This window comes from Phaenicophaeus curvirostris, chromosome 19, assembly GCF_032191515.1.
Source record: "Phaenicophaeus curvirostris isolate KB17595 chromosome 19, BPBGC_Pcur_1.0, whole genome shotgun sequence".
Lineage (NCBI taxonomy): Eukaryota > Metazoa > Chordata > Aves > Cuculiformes > Cuculidae > Phaenicophaeus > Phaenicophaeus curvirostris.
The window spans coordinates 11,815,186-11,832,296 of record NC_091410.1 but is presented as its reverse complement, the minus strand read 5'-3'; the positions used below and the strand labels follow the sequence as shown (position 1 = coordinate 11,832,296).

General features: G+C 45.4%; 1 protein-coding gene and 1 long non-coding RNA gene across 6 annotated transcripts in view; both read right to left on the bottom strand.

The window, feature by feature from the left end:
- Nucleotides 1–17,111, bottom strand: part of TEX2 (testis expressed 2) — a 45,707-nt gene that overhangs the window by 27,786 nt on the left and 810 nt on the right. Inside the window, exon 1 of one of the 5 annotated variants that reach the window (XM_069872449.1) lies at nt 16,309–16,423. The exons of 1 other annotated variant lie outside the window; for it this stretch is intronic. In XM_069872449.1, coding sequence (XP_069728550.1) covers nt 16,309–16,408 — 100 coding nt within the window. In that variant the 5' untranslated portion in view covers nt 16,409–16,423. Of the gene's footprint in view, nt 1–11,333; nt 11,377–14,468; nt 14,552–16,308; nt 16,424–17,111 lie in introns of those variants that run through there. 3 more of the 5 variants (XM_069872453.1, XM_069872452.1, XM_069872450.1) reach the window with 3 other exon arrangements.
- On the bottom strand, nt 6,428–9,438 carry LOC138728823 (uncharacterized). The gene is made up of 2 exons (XR_011338772.1): nt 8,550–9,438; nt 6,428–6,756 (listed from the first exon to the last, which is right to left on the bottom strand). It is a non-coding gene; the product is annotated as an uncharacterized lncRNA (long non-coding RNA).

The window sequence follows — 17,111 nt, the reverse complement described above, 5'->3', positions numbered from 1 at the left end:
CAGAACGTGCTGGAGCTGTAGACGTTCTGCATGTTGACAGAAAGTGTTTCTATTATTACATGATTGTATTTATCAAAAGCTTACACATAAAAAACTACATCCTATTGGGAAGGTAAATGGCGAGGTAGAATATAAACCCAGCAGCATTATAACTCTCCCTCTTATCCCAGTGGAAAGGAAAAAAAAAAAGAATCAACTCCTCATTAATCTGATGAAAGATTATCTAAAACCTCTGTGGATTAGCCCACAGTTGAAAACGTTGTCCGCATCACTGATTAAATTAAAGGTCACTATAAAATCTTAAGGGGAAATTTTTACTGAGTGACTTATAGAAAAACATGTTTCCAAAATGAAGTAATATAAGCTGCTTTGACTCTTAAATTAAAATGGGCTTATCAGAGCTGCATTAAGGACTCACTTTTTCCCCTAACAATTCAAATGCACATCAAGAGGTAAAACTGCCCACAGGTAACCAGTAAGCCTTAAGGACTTTGGCATTTATGTTCATTTCTCTAACAAAAAAAAACTCAGTCAACACTCACAGCAGCAGCAGAGTTAAAATCACCATCATACACCTTCATATGAGAACAACTCAAAAGAGATGAAAACCAAACACACTCTCCACATGAAGCTAAAGAGATACACTGATGAGCGGCACCAATTAATAACTCAAACTGTAGGTTTAGCATACCAGGTAGAACTAGTGCTTTAAGTTTTTTTTACCCAACATAGTACAATATCACAGTTTCTTTATTTCTCCGAGATATTTTTGGAATTAGAGGAGGGGGTATTCTCTGGTTTAACTGAAGAGGACTAATATTTAGAAGTATCTAGGTTTGTATTAAGCACGCATCCCTAAGCAGCAAGGTAATAACTCTTGAAAAAGTAAGAGCTACAGAACCATGATGGCCAGTGATGCCCCACTTATCTATTTTACTGTCTAAGTGTAATCCAGAAAGTCACAATGGCAGAACAGGAAAAAGGCACAGGGGGTGGAAAGGAACCCTTCCACCTGACCTCTCAAAGACCAACTCAAGTGGAGTAGCTTTCTCTCCACCAGCAGAGTCCTCACAGCTTCACTTACACAAATCTCAGCAGGATCGTTTGCCGTTCTCCACTGCCACGCATCCATGAATGTGCCTTTGCAGGGGTACTGGGAATGGATGGGCTGCAGTTTCAGCTCCAAGGAAAATCTGTGTTGCAGACCTACTCAATTACATCGAGGTCTGTTGGGTTTTTATCAAGGTAACTTTACCTAGAAGCAGCACATAATCTCCAGCTCGTTCAACACAGCCAGGTCATTGCCGCTGCCTTTGCCATCACTGCAGACCCTGTGAGAAGCACAAGAAATACAGAAATCCCTGTAGAAATGTAGATGACTTCACATGCCAGGGACCTTGGCAGGGCCCAGGCACAACACAGTCATTATCTGAGGATTATCTGGTTTCTGATCTTCCTCATCCGCAGGCTCTGGTGGTACTTTTTCAAGTCTTGGATCCCCAGGCAGTTGGCAACAAAACAAGAACAACTAATGAAAGCACAGCCACTTTCAGAAAGCTTAAGTTGTCTACGGAAGGAGGAAGGCTACATCTGCATTTAATACAAATAAAAAAGTATTTATACCTGTATAGAAAGGTAGTTAACACGTGAAAATTAAGACAGGTACCTGAGGATACATAGCAAGCTACGACTATTAACACAGGGAACTACCGTTAGAGGGCATGTTGATTACATTTGCTTACTTCCTTGCATCTCATCTATCTAAGGGAAACAAAAAGAGTCTTTGATAAACGCAGAAAATGCATTCCAGATAGAATGGAACAGGATTGCTCAGAAGTTTTTGCAAGCATAACCCCATGGGCCCAAAGGACAGAAAAGCTTAGGAAAACGTCAGTAAATAGGACTTCACAATAAGCAATTCTTTTCAGAGTTGCAATCGAGTTTGAGAAGTGGTGGGACAAAAGTAATCCAAAAGTAATTCAACCCAAAAGTCAGACTGTTCCGCAAGGTTTCTCAAAAAAATCATTCCTAGCACTTTGGGAGGCAGTCTGGCCAAGAGCTCAATGCCATTCACCGAGCAGTCTTGCCTGTCATTGGATTCCAAGAAAAATTAATGGAGAAAGGTTATTACCAGCATTTCATGCTCCCTGGAAACTGTAAAGGCAAGAAACATAAATCAGCACCACATGAACAAAATGGCTCTTCGTGATCTGATTCTGGAAGGAAATGGATTATGGACTAGACTTCCAGACTTCTCTGAAACGCTTCAGCAGGTAATCGTGCTATTTTCAGTTGCAACACTACTAGGAAGTTGAGAAAAACTTTTCTTTAACTTGCCTCACTGAAGACTCATGTTCACACAGCACATTGAACAAATAATATCATACAGAATCACTAACTTCTTAAAATGGCAACAGCAAAGTCTAAGAACCAAGTTAACGCAGCTGAAGAATGATATGACCCATCTTATTCTAGCAACAAGTGCTAGTAGCTTATGATCTCCACACAACTCCTCTGCTTTAAATTCTGTAAACTTCTAATTCATAGAAGGACCCCTAGGTGGTTAACAAAATGTGAAGTCAACTCTGAAGAAACTTTGTCCTAAGAATGGCAGGAAAACAAAATGTCAAACTTGGAACTGGCGAGTATCTCTCTCTGCTTAAGGCAACATTCATCTCATTCCATCCAGGCTTCTGCTCAGCTCAAATACCTAGAAACTACAAGGCAAAAGTTCAGCAGCATCACAGCTTTCCAACTGGAGGATGCCGTGCAGTGATGAGGGCAGGAGAACATCCAAGATATTGAAATGCTCCCAAGACTGAAACAGAACCCAGATGGCCCCTAACAACCAGAGTTTTTCCCTTGCAAAAGACAGTTCTTGTTTATTAGAAAAACAACCAAAACCAAACACAACACAGAAACACAATCAAACCTCATTTAAGTGTGGCCATTTAAATACACGTTTTCTTATTTTTCACATAGTTGGACTTCATGATCTTAGAGGTCTTTTCCAACCTTAACGAGTCTATGATTTATAACTCCAAATGTTTCAAGGTGCAAACTCATTAATTGACAGAGTTGGCAAGAAGCCTCCTTGGTCTTTGTAGCCCAGAGCAGTTGATTTGCATTCCCCTCCATTCCTTGCATCAGACACAGGAGATAACAATAGTTAATGGATCAGTTTAATACATTAAAGCTTTCTGGTGGTTTGGATTTTGTTTTCTTTACTTCCCCACGAGCAACTGAGGTAACTCCTATTTCTGAAAGCTGTGATACATCTTAATTGCAGCACATGCCAGGTCAATTACAGGCTGCCTGACCCTAACAGCTGCTTTACAGGCTGACTCTGACTGGAACCCACTGAGTCAGAATGTGATGAGCACCTCCCACAACATGTTTTTTCAATCCTACTCACTAAGAAACTATGGCAGGTAGCTACACGAAAGAAAAACAACTTCACTAGCCATCTGAATTAGCAGGATCATTTACAGAAAAGCAGATATAAAGACACTGCATTTCTTATAAGGAGGACGCTGCATTTCTCATAAGGAAAATCAGTGCGCTGGGATGACGCAATGAGGGTGTTACATACCTTAAAGACTGTTTGCTCACACCTGTAAACAAGAATGTGAGGATCCTTCCCGCTCTGTTTTTCTCTCTCAAAATGAAGGTACCCTTAACAAGCCCAGACAGATAATTTCTCACGTGAATACTCTCAAAAAAGCAAACAAAGTAAGACTGGGAAGATGACAGTGTTCTCCTCCCCCTTTTTTCAGCTGATGGCTCTGCCCCAACATGGTCTTTCACTGCGTGAACGAGGCCACAAATTAAAAAGAAAAATATTTTTAGGAAAACTTTCTAAAAGGTTTAAGTTAACAGTTTTCTAAAGTTCCCGATGCCCCTTGAAAACTGCTCTCACTTCCCCTGGTCAAAAGTAGTTTCCAAAGATCAATAATGCAGGAAGCACCACAGCCAGCCATTACTCATTCCTTCTTGGCTCAGAAAGCAATTATTTGTTCCTATACAGTATAATTCACTCATACAGCACACAGACACAAAGGTGGGTCCTTATCTCAGTGGAAAGTAGACCTCAAGTTAGACAAAGATGATGGGACAACATCTGTAAATGAAATCACTCCTCCAGGACTCTATTTCAGAGATGCAGATATTAAGTTCTGATCTGCTACATAGGGAGCTGTAAAACACGCAGGCAGATCTCACTTTTGCAAAAGTTAATCAACGTATCTGTCTCCAAGAATCCCATCTGACAACCCCACAGGCTGAAAATGGAAAGGTCAGAAGGTGGGTGCTTTGTGGCTCTACACACCCCAGTTCCCTGGTTGTCTGCCCAATTCACAGCGCAATGTGAAGAAAAGAGCTGAAAATAAAAAATTCTTCATGAATTTTTAAGAACAACTCCAGATCTACTTTAAATTCAAGTAGTGTTCATGCAAACCCTCTACTGTCGTTCTCCTTTGCAGTCACTTGCCTGTAAAAGAGGGCTAAAATCTTTCTCATCCTATGATGTTTGCTATTCAATAACCAGGTACCATCAGTGGTGTTTGTCCAGCAAATGCCTTTGGCACTGTTGCAGGCAGAAATCACATTTATTGTCTCAATTACTTCAGATAAACAGGTAAGAACAAATGCACTCCACAGTATGTGGGTTACACTTTGTTCATGCACAAGCAAAGAAAGAGAAGTGTCATTAAAATAGCTTCAAGGAAATGAATTTTAGGTCATCAATTTTAAGGTCTTGATTTGCTGGGAGATAAAAGAGCAGCAAAAGCCACCAGATGGATTCAAAAGGGCAAAGGGAAATAAGTGTCTTTGAGCTATATTCTGCCTCGTTCCATTACAGTGTTATGCAGGGAACTCTAATTTCAGACGTGTGGCAACGTTCTTACACGCATGCTTAATAAATCCACCGTGCATTTGTTTATCAGTCAAGCAGCTACACAAGCTCTAAATTACACACGCTTAGTAGGTGTTTGAGTACACACATACTCGCTTCCTCATTCATCACCACACACCAAGGGGAGGCTGCTTAGCGATGCCTTTAATTGCTGAGAGGTCGCATCAAAGCTGCATGGGTGGCAGCTACAGTTGCCTTCCAAGATAAGGTGACACACGGGTGACTGAAGTGCAAGGAAGCTCCACCTAAGGAGCCATCTCTCTCATGCTATTTACAACTAAGGTTGAGGCAATGCAGGTTGCTCTTTTGGGGAAACTGAAAAAATCAGTAAAAGTGGAAACCTGGATATGGGAGGGAAACCGTTTCACCACGCCGCAAGGCAAGCTCGTCTCTTAAACCACAGAACAGCCTCCACATCCCTTCAAAAGTTCTCTGGAGCTCCATGAAGGAGTCAGAAGCGTGATCATAACAGACAATGCCTTCTTTAATGGTCTGAAACAGGACCAGAACACACAATTCAGCATTTATCTGGCTTGGGGCACTGGAGGAGGAAGCCTGAAAAACCACTGTTCATGCCATACTCTTCTATGACTAGAAAGGAATCTGCAGGACAGTCAACCCATAGCAGTTTTCATTGGTAAATAAATATATTGCTTAGGGCATCCGGATTCAAGAAGCAGATTAAAATATATACATATATACACACACACACATTGAGCAAGTAAAGTACTAAAACAACACTCACAGCGCAGCACAGTGAATTTACTCATTTCTGTCACTTTAATTGTGGAGTTTTAGCTTGACAGAAAAATAATTATCTAGCTACAATGAAGCTGAAAAGTTGTCCCAACTCATCAGAAAAGCAAGGGTTCATAAAGGCTGATCAAGACTCAAAACCAATTACCAATCCACATCTCAAAGCTGCCTGACAAAAGAAATGGAGAGCTGTACAACCAAATATTTATGCTTTTAAAGACACACACCTCTAAATGAATCTTTCCAGGCACTCGGAGCTACCTACAACTGTTAGGCAGGGATCTTCAGCTTGCCTGTAACCTTTAGACAGCGCTATGGCATCTTGAAAACTCAAGTCTGTTGTCCTAAAGGGAATAACTACTGGAATTGCAAAACAGGAGACAGTTTGCACGCACAGCTGGTCCTTTCTCCAACGACATCTTTTGTTATTCACTAAAATAACAGATAAACAGTAGCAATTTTTTCCATAAAAACACTTTTGTAAACTTGTCATGTGTCTGCTCAGAACGTTTATTAAAGACCTAGGAAAGCTTTTATTAACTAGCACATTTTTGAGCTGACAGACATTTAAGTTTATCTCCCTCCTTAGTTCTTGCCCCTTCTGCCAATTCATTTGTTTAATACTTCAAGTCAAGTTGAAAAGGAAGACGTGTGAAAGCGATTAGACAAAGGAACTGCTGCCGAGAAGGTCTTACAAAGATAAGCCTTATCAAACTTCACAGCTATTACAAACAAGAGAAAAAACGTATGGGTCACTTTCATTTACCACCAAAACACATTTATTTACGCGCTACATAAGGGGAAAAAAACCGAAAGTGGGAAAGAAAGTGAGGCCCCGTCAGGCAACAGAAATGACAGATAACATTTAGGGAGGGACAGAAATACCCAGCTTGGAAGGCATCCAGGGCAGAAATCTTCTCCTTGCATAAGACCTAGGGGTAGGGAGACAGGAACGAGAGGTGGGCCGCGGGAATGGCAAGGGAATTCTGCAACTTGGCTGTGCAGTTACTGTTCCCAGCCTCAGCAGAGGATGCTCTCGGCAGCCTGGCAGAGCCCCACGCAGGCAGGTCCTTCACACTCAGAAACTGCAGAAGAGAAAGTAACACAACGCTGCAGCTCCACGCTAACGGACAGAGAGCAGCAAGCCTACACCGTGACTTTCACTGTCTGCTCTTAGCATCACATGTTAAGCAAGGTTTCCTAATCAAGCTACCACAATCACAAGCGTGTGAGCATGACCATCTCCCTTCCTCTCAAAGAAGCCTTATTCTTAGAGTCTGTCTGGGCTCATAAAACAGTTTTATTGCCTCAGTCTTAATCCTGACTTCCAGTGAAACGAAATTATTTTGGCAGCTCTCTATTTAATTTCAGATCAGAATTTTATTGCAGCTCGTCACAGGCTTGCATTTATGTTTCAGACCTCTGTCATCCGCTTTGAAATTCCCAGTATCAAAGGAAATAATAGCTCGGTTTGTATTTTTGCAGTCCTATTTTACAACTGAAGTATAATTTAAACAAAACACAAAATCCAGAGCGAAATCTAGAGTCTTACAGTCCTCTGTATAAGCTACTAAAACCCAATATCACAATTTTTAGGATTCGGACAGCTTCTTTAGATCAGCACCTCAATTCCTGAAGGTGCATTTTCAAGCTTTTAAGCTCGACCGTCCTATCTTCCCACAGCATCAGGGTAACAAACCTGAACTGACAGGCTAAGTGGCCCAGGACATGCAGAGCTTTTACCAGCACTAAGGGACATCTCCTGCAATGTCATCCAACACCAGTGGGGTCAGAGAGCACAACAGTTTATAAACCACAGGGACACTAAATAATGAATATTAAAGTCCAGTTTGTATAACAATTCATTTGTGCTACCCTCCTGGCCTTCATGGGAAAACACCACTGTTTACTAAGTTTTATTGATCTTCTATTATCCTTTGTCCATCAGTCTTTGTCTCTTAGAAGCCTAACTTCACTGCTCTGCTATGCATTGATTTGGACTTTGCACAGCAGAATGACACACCTTGCTAAATGGAAAGGAGGGAGTTAAAGAGGAGAGAAAGACAATAAACACAGCTAGGAATTCTGAGAGGCAGGAAGGCAAGACACGGAACATCAGAGAATAAACCCTTTTTTACCATTATACTCTCAAAGACACCAGCAATCGGTTTCATCACAAACAACAGCTCTGAGTACCCGGAGAATAACAACTGGTAAATAACCTGACATCTTGAAGCAGGAACCGCAGATAACTGCAGAACTTACAGCGATTACTGCACACTGCAGATATTTCAGCCTCTCTCACCTACTCTGTTGTCAAAACTTGCTCCTCCGTTTCCCAACAGCCAGGATTTCCAAGTTGGGCAGGACCAGCCTTGGCTCACACAGGAGATTTTTAAGCAACTCCCCTCAGATGCCTTAATTGAGCAATTTCAACTTAAGGCACTTTATTTTCCAGAGATATTGGTCATCAAAGACCCCATTAAAGGAAATGGTGATGCATCCGTTAATTAGGTCTTAAAAAAGTTATATCCGTAGCCCTGGGGATCCAAAATCATTCATTACCGTAACAGCCCTTCTCCACAGCAAGAAACTCCAGAGAAGGCAGACAAGAACCACACAACACAAATACTGTGTTACAGAACTTGTCCAACTGGAAGCTGGTCTTCGGGCAAATTGTTACTGTGCTGGCCAAAGAGAAGGGGATTTTGCTCTGTAAACACACTCAAAACTCCTGGAACTAGGTTAGCACGGCTGCCTCCAGTGCAAAATTACTCCAATAAAAGACTTGGGTGAAAGAACCTAAATATTACCTTAAAAGATTTAAATTTCATTTTCCAAGTAAGTACACTGCCCAAATCCAAGCAATTCCACTCACTTCCAGTTCTTCTTCTGAAGAACTGCTTCAGTGCTGCCTCCCCAGGTGGTTCAATCTCTGTCCTTGTGATGCTCCTGAGCAAGCAGACACGCAGAGGATGAGGCCCTGGGCTGAAGTTGTTCCTAGTCAACCTGTAGCCTTCATGTTTTGTTGCCTTAGGCAGGAATGGGACCCTGATCAATAATCATTAACTTTCTCCCTTCAAACATCCAGGCTTGCCTTGTTAACAGAAGCTTAAAAGAAGTTAAGCTGTCCGAGAATAGATAATCCACAGCAGGACATGTATTTCTATGAAACAATAATTGGGATTCTGTCCCACACATCCAGAAAAGAAGCCAAACTCAACCATTTGCAGTTCAGAAAAACCCAAACCCTTCGCTTTGCTGATGTGAACCATTGACCACGATCCTTTACAATGAGATGAATGGTATTTTTTTTAAAAAATCAGCAATCAACGACAGCTTTACACATACGGTAATGATATGCATCAGTGCACTGGAGGAATAAACACAGAATGGGAATACTAACTGCTGATCCCAATGCTGTCACTACTCACTGTAGTGCCTCGGAATGCCTTACATCCTGCTCTGACACTAGGGAGAGATTTCTGGGGGACAGACAACACTGCAGTTTGCTGTTTGCTCCTTAAATGTTAAATACTGCTTTTCCTCAAACTATCTATGACTGTGTTACTAAGCTGAATTTAGATCCCAGACTGTACATATCCTCAAATTTGCAGTTCCCATTCCAGACCGTAATAAGAAAAAGCTTTTCCAAATACAAGCTCTTTTCTGTATTCCGCATCCTTTTCCAGCAAGCCTAATGAAGATGTTGCCTCCCCTACGCAATACAGTGTGAAGCAATGGCAGAAAACACTTAGAACTAATGAAGCAACAACAGAAAATACCTAAGATAACTGTCTCCATGTCATAAACTTTACCAGTTTCTCAAAAACACAACATCCAGACAGGAAGCAGCCTATCTAAGACAGCAAAAGACATCAGTGAAAAGATCCCAGGCACGAAGAAGCCCAGCAGAGCTGAGTTCATGCACTGTTCCCACCAGCTGAGTCTCAGAACAGCTCTCCAGAGGACCTCTTCCATTCAGAGGAAACGCCAGAAGATGTCCATGTCTCCATGTCAGGATGGTTTGAGAGCTATGAAGATGCACCACTCGCTTGCTTCAGCAGTTTACAGTAGTCTTTTCTCCTGCCAAACACAGCGATTAATTCTCCTAAGCACCAGTATTAAAAGACTTGTACATGGCGTACTAACTGACAAATCTCTACCATAAAACAAAAAGGAGATTAAGATGGAACTAAGCTAATGAAATGTCCTGGTTTAAAAGTACAGTATTCCAGAAAGCACCTACCTGGTAAACAGAACACACAGCATTTTCTGCCTTCAAAGCACACTGCTAAAAATCACAACTAAAAGCTCATACAAGATCTTTCTTTACACAATACATGCACCTCTCAAATAGCTGACTAACATGCTTCCTCTTAAATTCACAAACAGGACTCTTGAGTTGATAACTACAGATGAAAAACACCAATAAGCAAAAAGGCACTTGGAATAAAAGTTTTTTTTCTGCACACAAAGCAGTGGAGAAGAGAACTAGACTGCAGGAATCAAGACTAATAAAAAAAATTAAAACTACTAAACTGTTCTCCATAAAATTCCCTTTTAAATCTCTCCTTTGTCACAACGCCTTAAAAAAGCTTAATAAATGTATTATTAATGTGCTGAAATCACTGCCTGTTCGTATTGTCTCACTGTTTCCTTCATTTAGTCATCTGTTGCCTCTTGAAATACCAGCTTTTTAGAGAAGAGAGAATCTTTTCCAATCATTGCACAGCACCTTGGAAAATTAAAAGCTTCTCATGAACAGAGTTCCTAGATGCCGTACGCCACCGCAAATAAGTTGGTGTCTTCTCCAGGAATGTAAGTGAAAGTTTATATTATAATAAGCAATTTATTTGCTTATCACCTGGAATTTCAAAATCTGACAAGGGCGTTGCTCTGCAAGCAGCTTGGGACTTACATTTCTACTTGCCATTTCTCCTCTATACAACTGTTGCAGAATCACAACGTAATTTATGCTGAAAGAGATCTCTGGAGCTGGTCTGGTCCAACCTCTTGCTCAAAACAGGGTCAACTTGCAGCCTTACTTCAAGAGGAGGACACGGGATAAGGTCAGCTGCATGCAGCACTGCAAGTCTGGTTATGACTGTCAGGACTCTTGAGCTGTCAATGCGAGACAGCACATCAAAGTTCAGACAGCTCTGTATAGAGGCTTTTCTTTGAAAGAGTCTCTCTCTATCCAGCAGGCACAAAGCCAACACTGCCTTACTTAACTCCCTCATTCGCCCCTTAAGAGCGGTGTTCTTCAGCAGGCCTGACACATAGTATTGTTCTCTCACTGTTCTACCATCCTCCCCGTTGAACTCACAACACATCCTTTCTGGTTTTCACACCACCCAGAGTAAGAGTAGTCACTGCTCTTCCCCTTCACTGGGCACACATGGCATCCTAGCGCATTTCCAGAGTTAATTTCTACTCTGAACACATTACATCTCCTCTCGTACTACGTACACACTCATGAAGGCTCATGGTATTAACTCCCATCTTTATTCCTCTAATCTCTAAGCCTACATTACGCTCTTTTTTTTCCAACATACATTGTCATCTGATTGTTTCATTTAGAGCAGTAAGTGCTTCTAGATTACGATGCCTTTAGTCAAGGATAAGTGTTTTAGAGCACACAAACAACATTAATACTCACTGTGGATGTCTGATAACACAATTTCCATCTTGCCAAAGAATAAAAATCCAGAGATTTGTGAGACTTTTCCAGGCTCCCAGACTGCGTTTAAGATCAGAATCTATTTACCCTCCTCCTCCTTCTTTTGAAATCTACAGTTTATCCTAATAAACAAGCCTTGTTTTGATTCAGCTCCTGAGCAGGTATCAATGACCCTCTGCACACTCAGAACCACAACTGACTCATCCCATGAGCCATACCAGGCTAAACCTGGCACCACAGGGAGAACAGGGAGGGGAACAGCAGCACATTAAACACATCCTTGTGAGCATCCACTTGTGAGCATCCACTGCCCTGCTTGTGACCGGTCACCTGCACGCTCACGCAGTACAAGGCCGGTGGCCTTCCAGACATGCTGGGGGAGATGCCTTCTGACTTCACCCAACAGATTGGGTCAACCTCACACAGAAAGGTGAGGTTAGAGCCCAACAGTCCCCAAATCTGTCCACTAAGAAGCTGTTTACATACAACAAGGCATCTTGAGTCCTCTGGCTATATGATTTTAAATGGATGTCAGGAGCATTACCCTTTTGTTCACTAGATAAGTTTCCTTACTTCCCATTACTTTTTTATACATCTAGCACAACAGGGAAATTACTGGCATTATGCTTTCTGCCTAGGTTTCCTGCTCCACAGTCTTTACTTTGTAAAACATACAATTAAGCACTTGCTATTAAGATTTGAAACTACTAAGCACTATTTTCATGCAAAAAAGAAGTGTGCAATTAACAGGCGTGCTTTATCAGGCTGCGTCCTTCAGGTTTTCGCTTTGGATTTCATTTAACTGACTGTCTTTTCTGAAATAAAAGCAATACAGATCATTCAAAGAAGTTCTTTGCACGCACCAAAACTAAAGTTCACAAGAGATGTACTCAGCTTACCAACACAGTTCACAGGGGATGCCATAGCCTGATAGAGTCCAGAGTAAGACGTCTTGGAGCACAGAACAACCTTGTCTTTTGCTCAAGAGAGAAAACACTTTACCCAACCCTGCCTTAGAAACACTGCCTCAAAACTCAGCACCTTCTTGGGGCATTATTAACCTGCCACCCACAACAGAGCAGCTTTGAAGTCAATCAGAACAGTAACCTCTCATAGATCATAAAAGACCCTGGTGTCAGAGTCTTTAAGAGTCAATTCTAACATCAAAAACATCAGCTTACTTTCTTTTGCTTGAGTTAAAGTGCTTTTACCTGTAATGTAGGTAAACTTTCACTTTCAATTCAGAGAAAATTGAAACAGGGTACTTACTCACTCACTCTGCCTGAATTTTATTTAGACTTTAAGGATTTGAAGTTATTTTAATACTCAAAAAAAAGCTACCTCTTCCTGGAAACACACACCTCCCCGAGCCGGTGAGCCTGCCTTGTTTTTCCCGAGTTCTGCAGGCAAGATCATCCTGAAAGAGGAGTTGTGTGAAGGCAGAGTATGACAAAGCATCTTAACAGAGGATAACCTTACAGCACCCAAGCCTGACACTGATTTATCTCGCACTTAGGAGATGGAAGTTGCCCGCAGAACTTTGATTTAAACTCGGCTGCGTACCGAGTTCCCCTAATTTGGGGCAGGAGCTCCTTCAGGCCTTGCTGACAGATGCAAATCACCGAGAAGTCCAGCACAGGCATTGAGGAGAAACTTTAGCACACGCTGAAGAGAAAGAGTAAAAAGATTTAAACACCGACCTGCAACAAGATATCGAGAAGCAGAAGAGAAGCACAAACTAAAGAGGCGACCGCGGGGATAAGAGGGAAGGGAACAGTTTCAGGAGACAGAAAAACTCTCCCTCGATGCTCACAGCTAGTTGGAAACCCTCCCCCGGCGTCCGCTCGTTTTTCAGGGATCCCTTTACTCGAGCGGCGCCGCCAGCACCGGCGGCCGGAGGGGAAGGGCTCAGCCCGGCACCGGCAGCAACGCCCGCGGCTCGGGGGGAGCCCACCCTGCAGCCTCGAGCTCCCCTAGCAGTGCCCACCCCGCAGCTCGGGGCTCCTCCAGGGGTGCTCGTCGCCCTGCAGCCCCCGAGCTCGCCCAGGGGAGCCCACCCTGCAGCTCCCGAGCTCCCCGCAATTCTCGGGGTCCCCTCGGAGCGCCCACCCTGCAGCTCGGGGCTTCCCGCAGCCCCAGGCTCCTCCAGGAGTGCCCAGCTCGCAGCCCCCGAGCTCCCCGCAATTCTCGGGCTCTCCTAGAGGTGCTCACCCTGCAGCCCTCGAGCTCCCCGCAGCTCCTGAGCTCACCCAGGGGTGTCCATCCCGCAGCTCCCGGTCTCCCCGCAACCCCAGGCTCCTCCAGGGGGGCTGGCCCTACAGCTCCCGAGCTCCCCGCAATTCTCGGGGTCCCCTCAGACTGCCCAGCCCGCAGTCTTGGGCTCCCCGCAGCTCCCAAGCTCTCTCTGGGGCGTCCATCCCGCAGCCCTCGCTCGCCCCGCAACCCCAGGCTCCCCAGGCAATTGCCGGGGTCCCCTCAGAGTGCCCACCCTGCAGCCCCTGGGCTCCCCGCACCTCCTGAGCTCTCCCAGGGGTGTCCATCCCGCAGCTCCCGGTCTCCCCGCAACCTTAGGCTCCTCCAGGGGTGCTGGCCCCGCAGCCCTCGAGCTCCCCGCAATTCTCGGGGTCCCCTCGGAGCGCCCACCCTGCAGCCCCCGAGCCCCCTGCAATTCTCCGCCTCTCCTAGAGGTGCTCGCCCCGCAGCTTCCGAGCTCCCCGCAATTCTCGGGCTCTCCCAGAGGTGCTCACCCCGCAGCCCTGGGCTCCCCGCACCTCCTCAGCTCTCTCCGGGGTGTCCATCCCGCAGCTCCCGGTCTCGCTGTAACCCCAGGCTCCTCCAGGGGGGCTGGCCCCGCAGCCCCCGAGCTCCCCGCAATTCTCGGGGTCCCCTCAGAGTGCCCAGCCCGCAGCCCTGGGCTCCCCGCACCTCCTCAGCTCTCCCAGGGGTGTCCATCCCGCAGCTCCAGGTCTCCCCGCAACCCCAGGCTCCTCCAGGGGGGCTGGCCCCGCAGCCCCCGAGCTCCCCGCAATTCTGTGGCTCCCCCAGGGCTGCCCAGCCCGCAGCCCCCTCTCTCCCCGCTCCCCCCGGCCTGTCTCCGCCCTAGGCCCCGCTCACCTCACCCCGGCTCATGGCACCGCCCGGCGCGCCGTCCCCGGGCCGCGCCACCCGCGCGCGGCGGGCGGCGGGGAGGGGGGGGGCGGGGGGGAGCGGAGGGGGCGGTGCCGCCAATCCGGGCCCCGCGGGGGGCGGGGCTGACGCGGGGCTGGGGGGGGCGGGGGGGCGGCCCGGGCCCCGCCCACAGCGGGTGTGAGGGGGGACACACGGCAGAGCAGAGCCGAACGCCCCCCCTCACGGAGAGCCGAGGGGGAGATGGAGCTGTTGGAGCGGGCCCGGAGGAGGAGACGAGGGCGGGAGCGCCGACAGGCTGAGAGAGTTGGGGTTGTTCAGCCTGGAGAGGAGAAGGCTCCAAGGGGACCTTAGAGCGACCTTCCAGCACTGAAAGGGGCTACAAGACAGCTGGGGAGGGGCTGTTCACAAAGGCTTGTGGTGATAGGATGAAGGGCAATGGGGATAAACTGGAGAGGGGCAGATTTCGACTGGACATAAGGAGGAATTTCTTCACTGTGAGGGTGGGGAGGCCCTGGCCCAGGTTGCCCAGAGCAGGGGTGGCTGCCCCATCCCTGGAGGGGTTCAAGGCCAGGTTGGATGGGGCTTGGAGCCCCTGATCCCATGGGAGGTGTCCCTGCCCATGACAGGGAGTTGGAACTGGATGATCTTTAAGGTTCCTTCCAACCCAAACCATTCTATTCTATGATTCTAAGTCCCATCCAACCTGACCTTAAGCACCTCCAGGGATGGGACAGCCCCAGCTTCCCTGGATAACCTGTGTCAGCACCTCCCCACCCTCATTATGAAGAATTTCTTCCTAATGTCTCATTGAATCATACAATAGTTTGGGTTGGAAGGGGCCTTAAAGATCATCCAGTTCCAACCCCCCTGCCATGGGCAGGGGCGCATCCCACTAGTCGTCTAAATCCTCATCTAAATCTTCATCTAAACCTTCCCCCTTCCAATTTAATGAACCAGAGCGCACGTCACTGCTGGTTTCCCATGGAAAATCACACACAAACACGCTTACCTGAGACAGGCAAAGGAGCAGCCGCGAGTTTGCTGGGAATGAAAATAATTAACAATGACACAGAAGAAGAGCCTGTTGGTTTAGAGTCAGAATCATGGAATGGTTTGGGTTGGAAGGCATCTCAAAGCCCAACCAGATTCAAACCTGGACACCTCCCACTGGATCAGGTTGCTCCAAGCCCCATTCAACCTGGCCTTGAACATCTCCAGGGATGGGGCAGCCACGACTTCTCTAGACAACCTGAGTCACTGCCTCCCCACCCTCACAGGAAAGCATTTCTCCCTAAGATCTCATCTCAATCTCCCTTCTTTCAGCTTAAAACCTTTACCCTTCCTCTTAGCCATGTGTTCCCTGATCAAGAGCCCCTCCCCAGCTTTCCTGGGGCCCCTTTTCAGTGCTGGAAGCTGCTCTAAGGTCTCCCCAGAGCCTTCTCTTCTCCAGGATGAACAACCCCAACTCTCTCAGCCTGAAAGCACTCGTGCTAAACTCTGAAACCAACTCAGTGCATTTGCCTGCTCCTAAACTGGTTCATGACAACAGATCACTTGTGGCAGAGATCACGTCTTCTATACGTAAATTTATACAATGGATCCGTGAAAGAATGTTGTAGCAAGGCAGGTTTTTATCTCCTCTCCAAAGTTACAAGTGATAAGATGAGAGGGAATGCCCTCAAGATGTGCCAGAGGAGGTTTACATTGGATATTAGGAAATATTACTTCACCTAGAGGGCTGTCAAGCACTCAAATGGCTGCCCAGGGAAGCGGTGGAGTCACCTTCCCTGGCAGTATTTAAAAGACATGGAAATGTGGTACTTACAGACGTGGTTTAGGGGTGGACTTAGCAGCATCAGATTTACGGTTGGACTCCATCTCAAAGGTCTTTTCCAACCTAAACGGTTCTGTGATTTATTCTTCATATTTTCCAATTTGAAGCAGACTGAGAAAAAAAAAATCTGTTAAAAGGTTATTTTCACAATAATAGTTTCATGCAATAAATTACAGCTTTAGCACTGCTTTTACCTGTCACTTAATTGCTCTCTCCTCTGAAGACAGTTAATAATGAGCTCACAACATCTACACTGGGTCAGACTGGGGTTGGCCTTGGCTACCCAGGCTTCTTACTCACCCTGTGGATTAACCTGGCTGTGTGAATTCTTCTCACTTCTCTTTAACAACTTCAGATCGAATTAAAATATGAAGAATCCTACGAGATCTTTCAGACTCTATTTCCTAGCAGTGCTCAAATCAATGATACTTTATGAGGTGATGTGGCAAGGTTTAATTTGTTTACTAGCCAACTCTTAGTAGGATACGTGAGCAGAATTCAAATTGCTCCATACCAGTTAATGCAAAGAGTTAAATACACAATATTAGTTTTCAAATGGTTTCTTATCTTATCTACAGCTCTCACGCAGTCATGTTTGGGGTCTGTTACACTTGGCATTACATATAGGGTGAGGCCATAGGGTTTGTGGTATAAAGCAGAAGTAGATGCAGGTGACACTCATGCTGCTTCTTTCTTTACATTTCAGGGACAACTCAGTGCTTGTGGGAATGAGTTATCGCTAGGCATCTTTGGGTTCTTCGAGGCTTTTAGTAGCTGTTTTTAAAACCAGGATT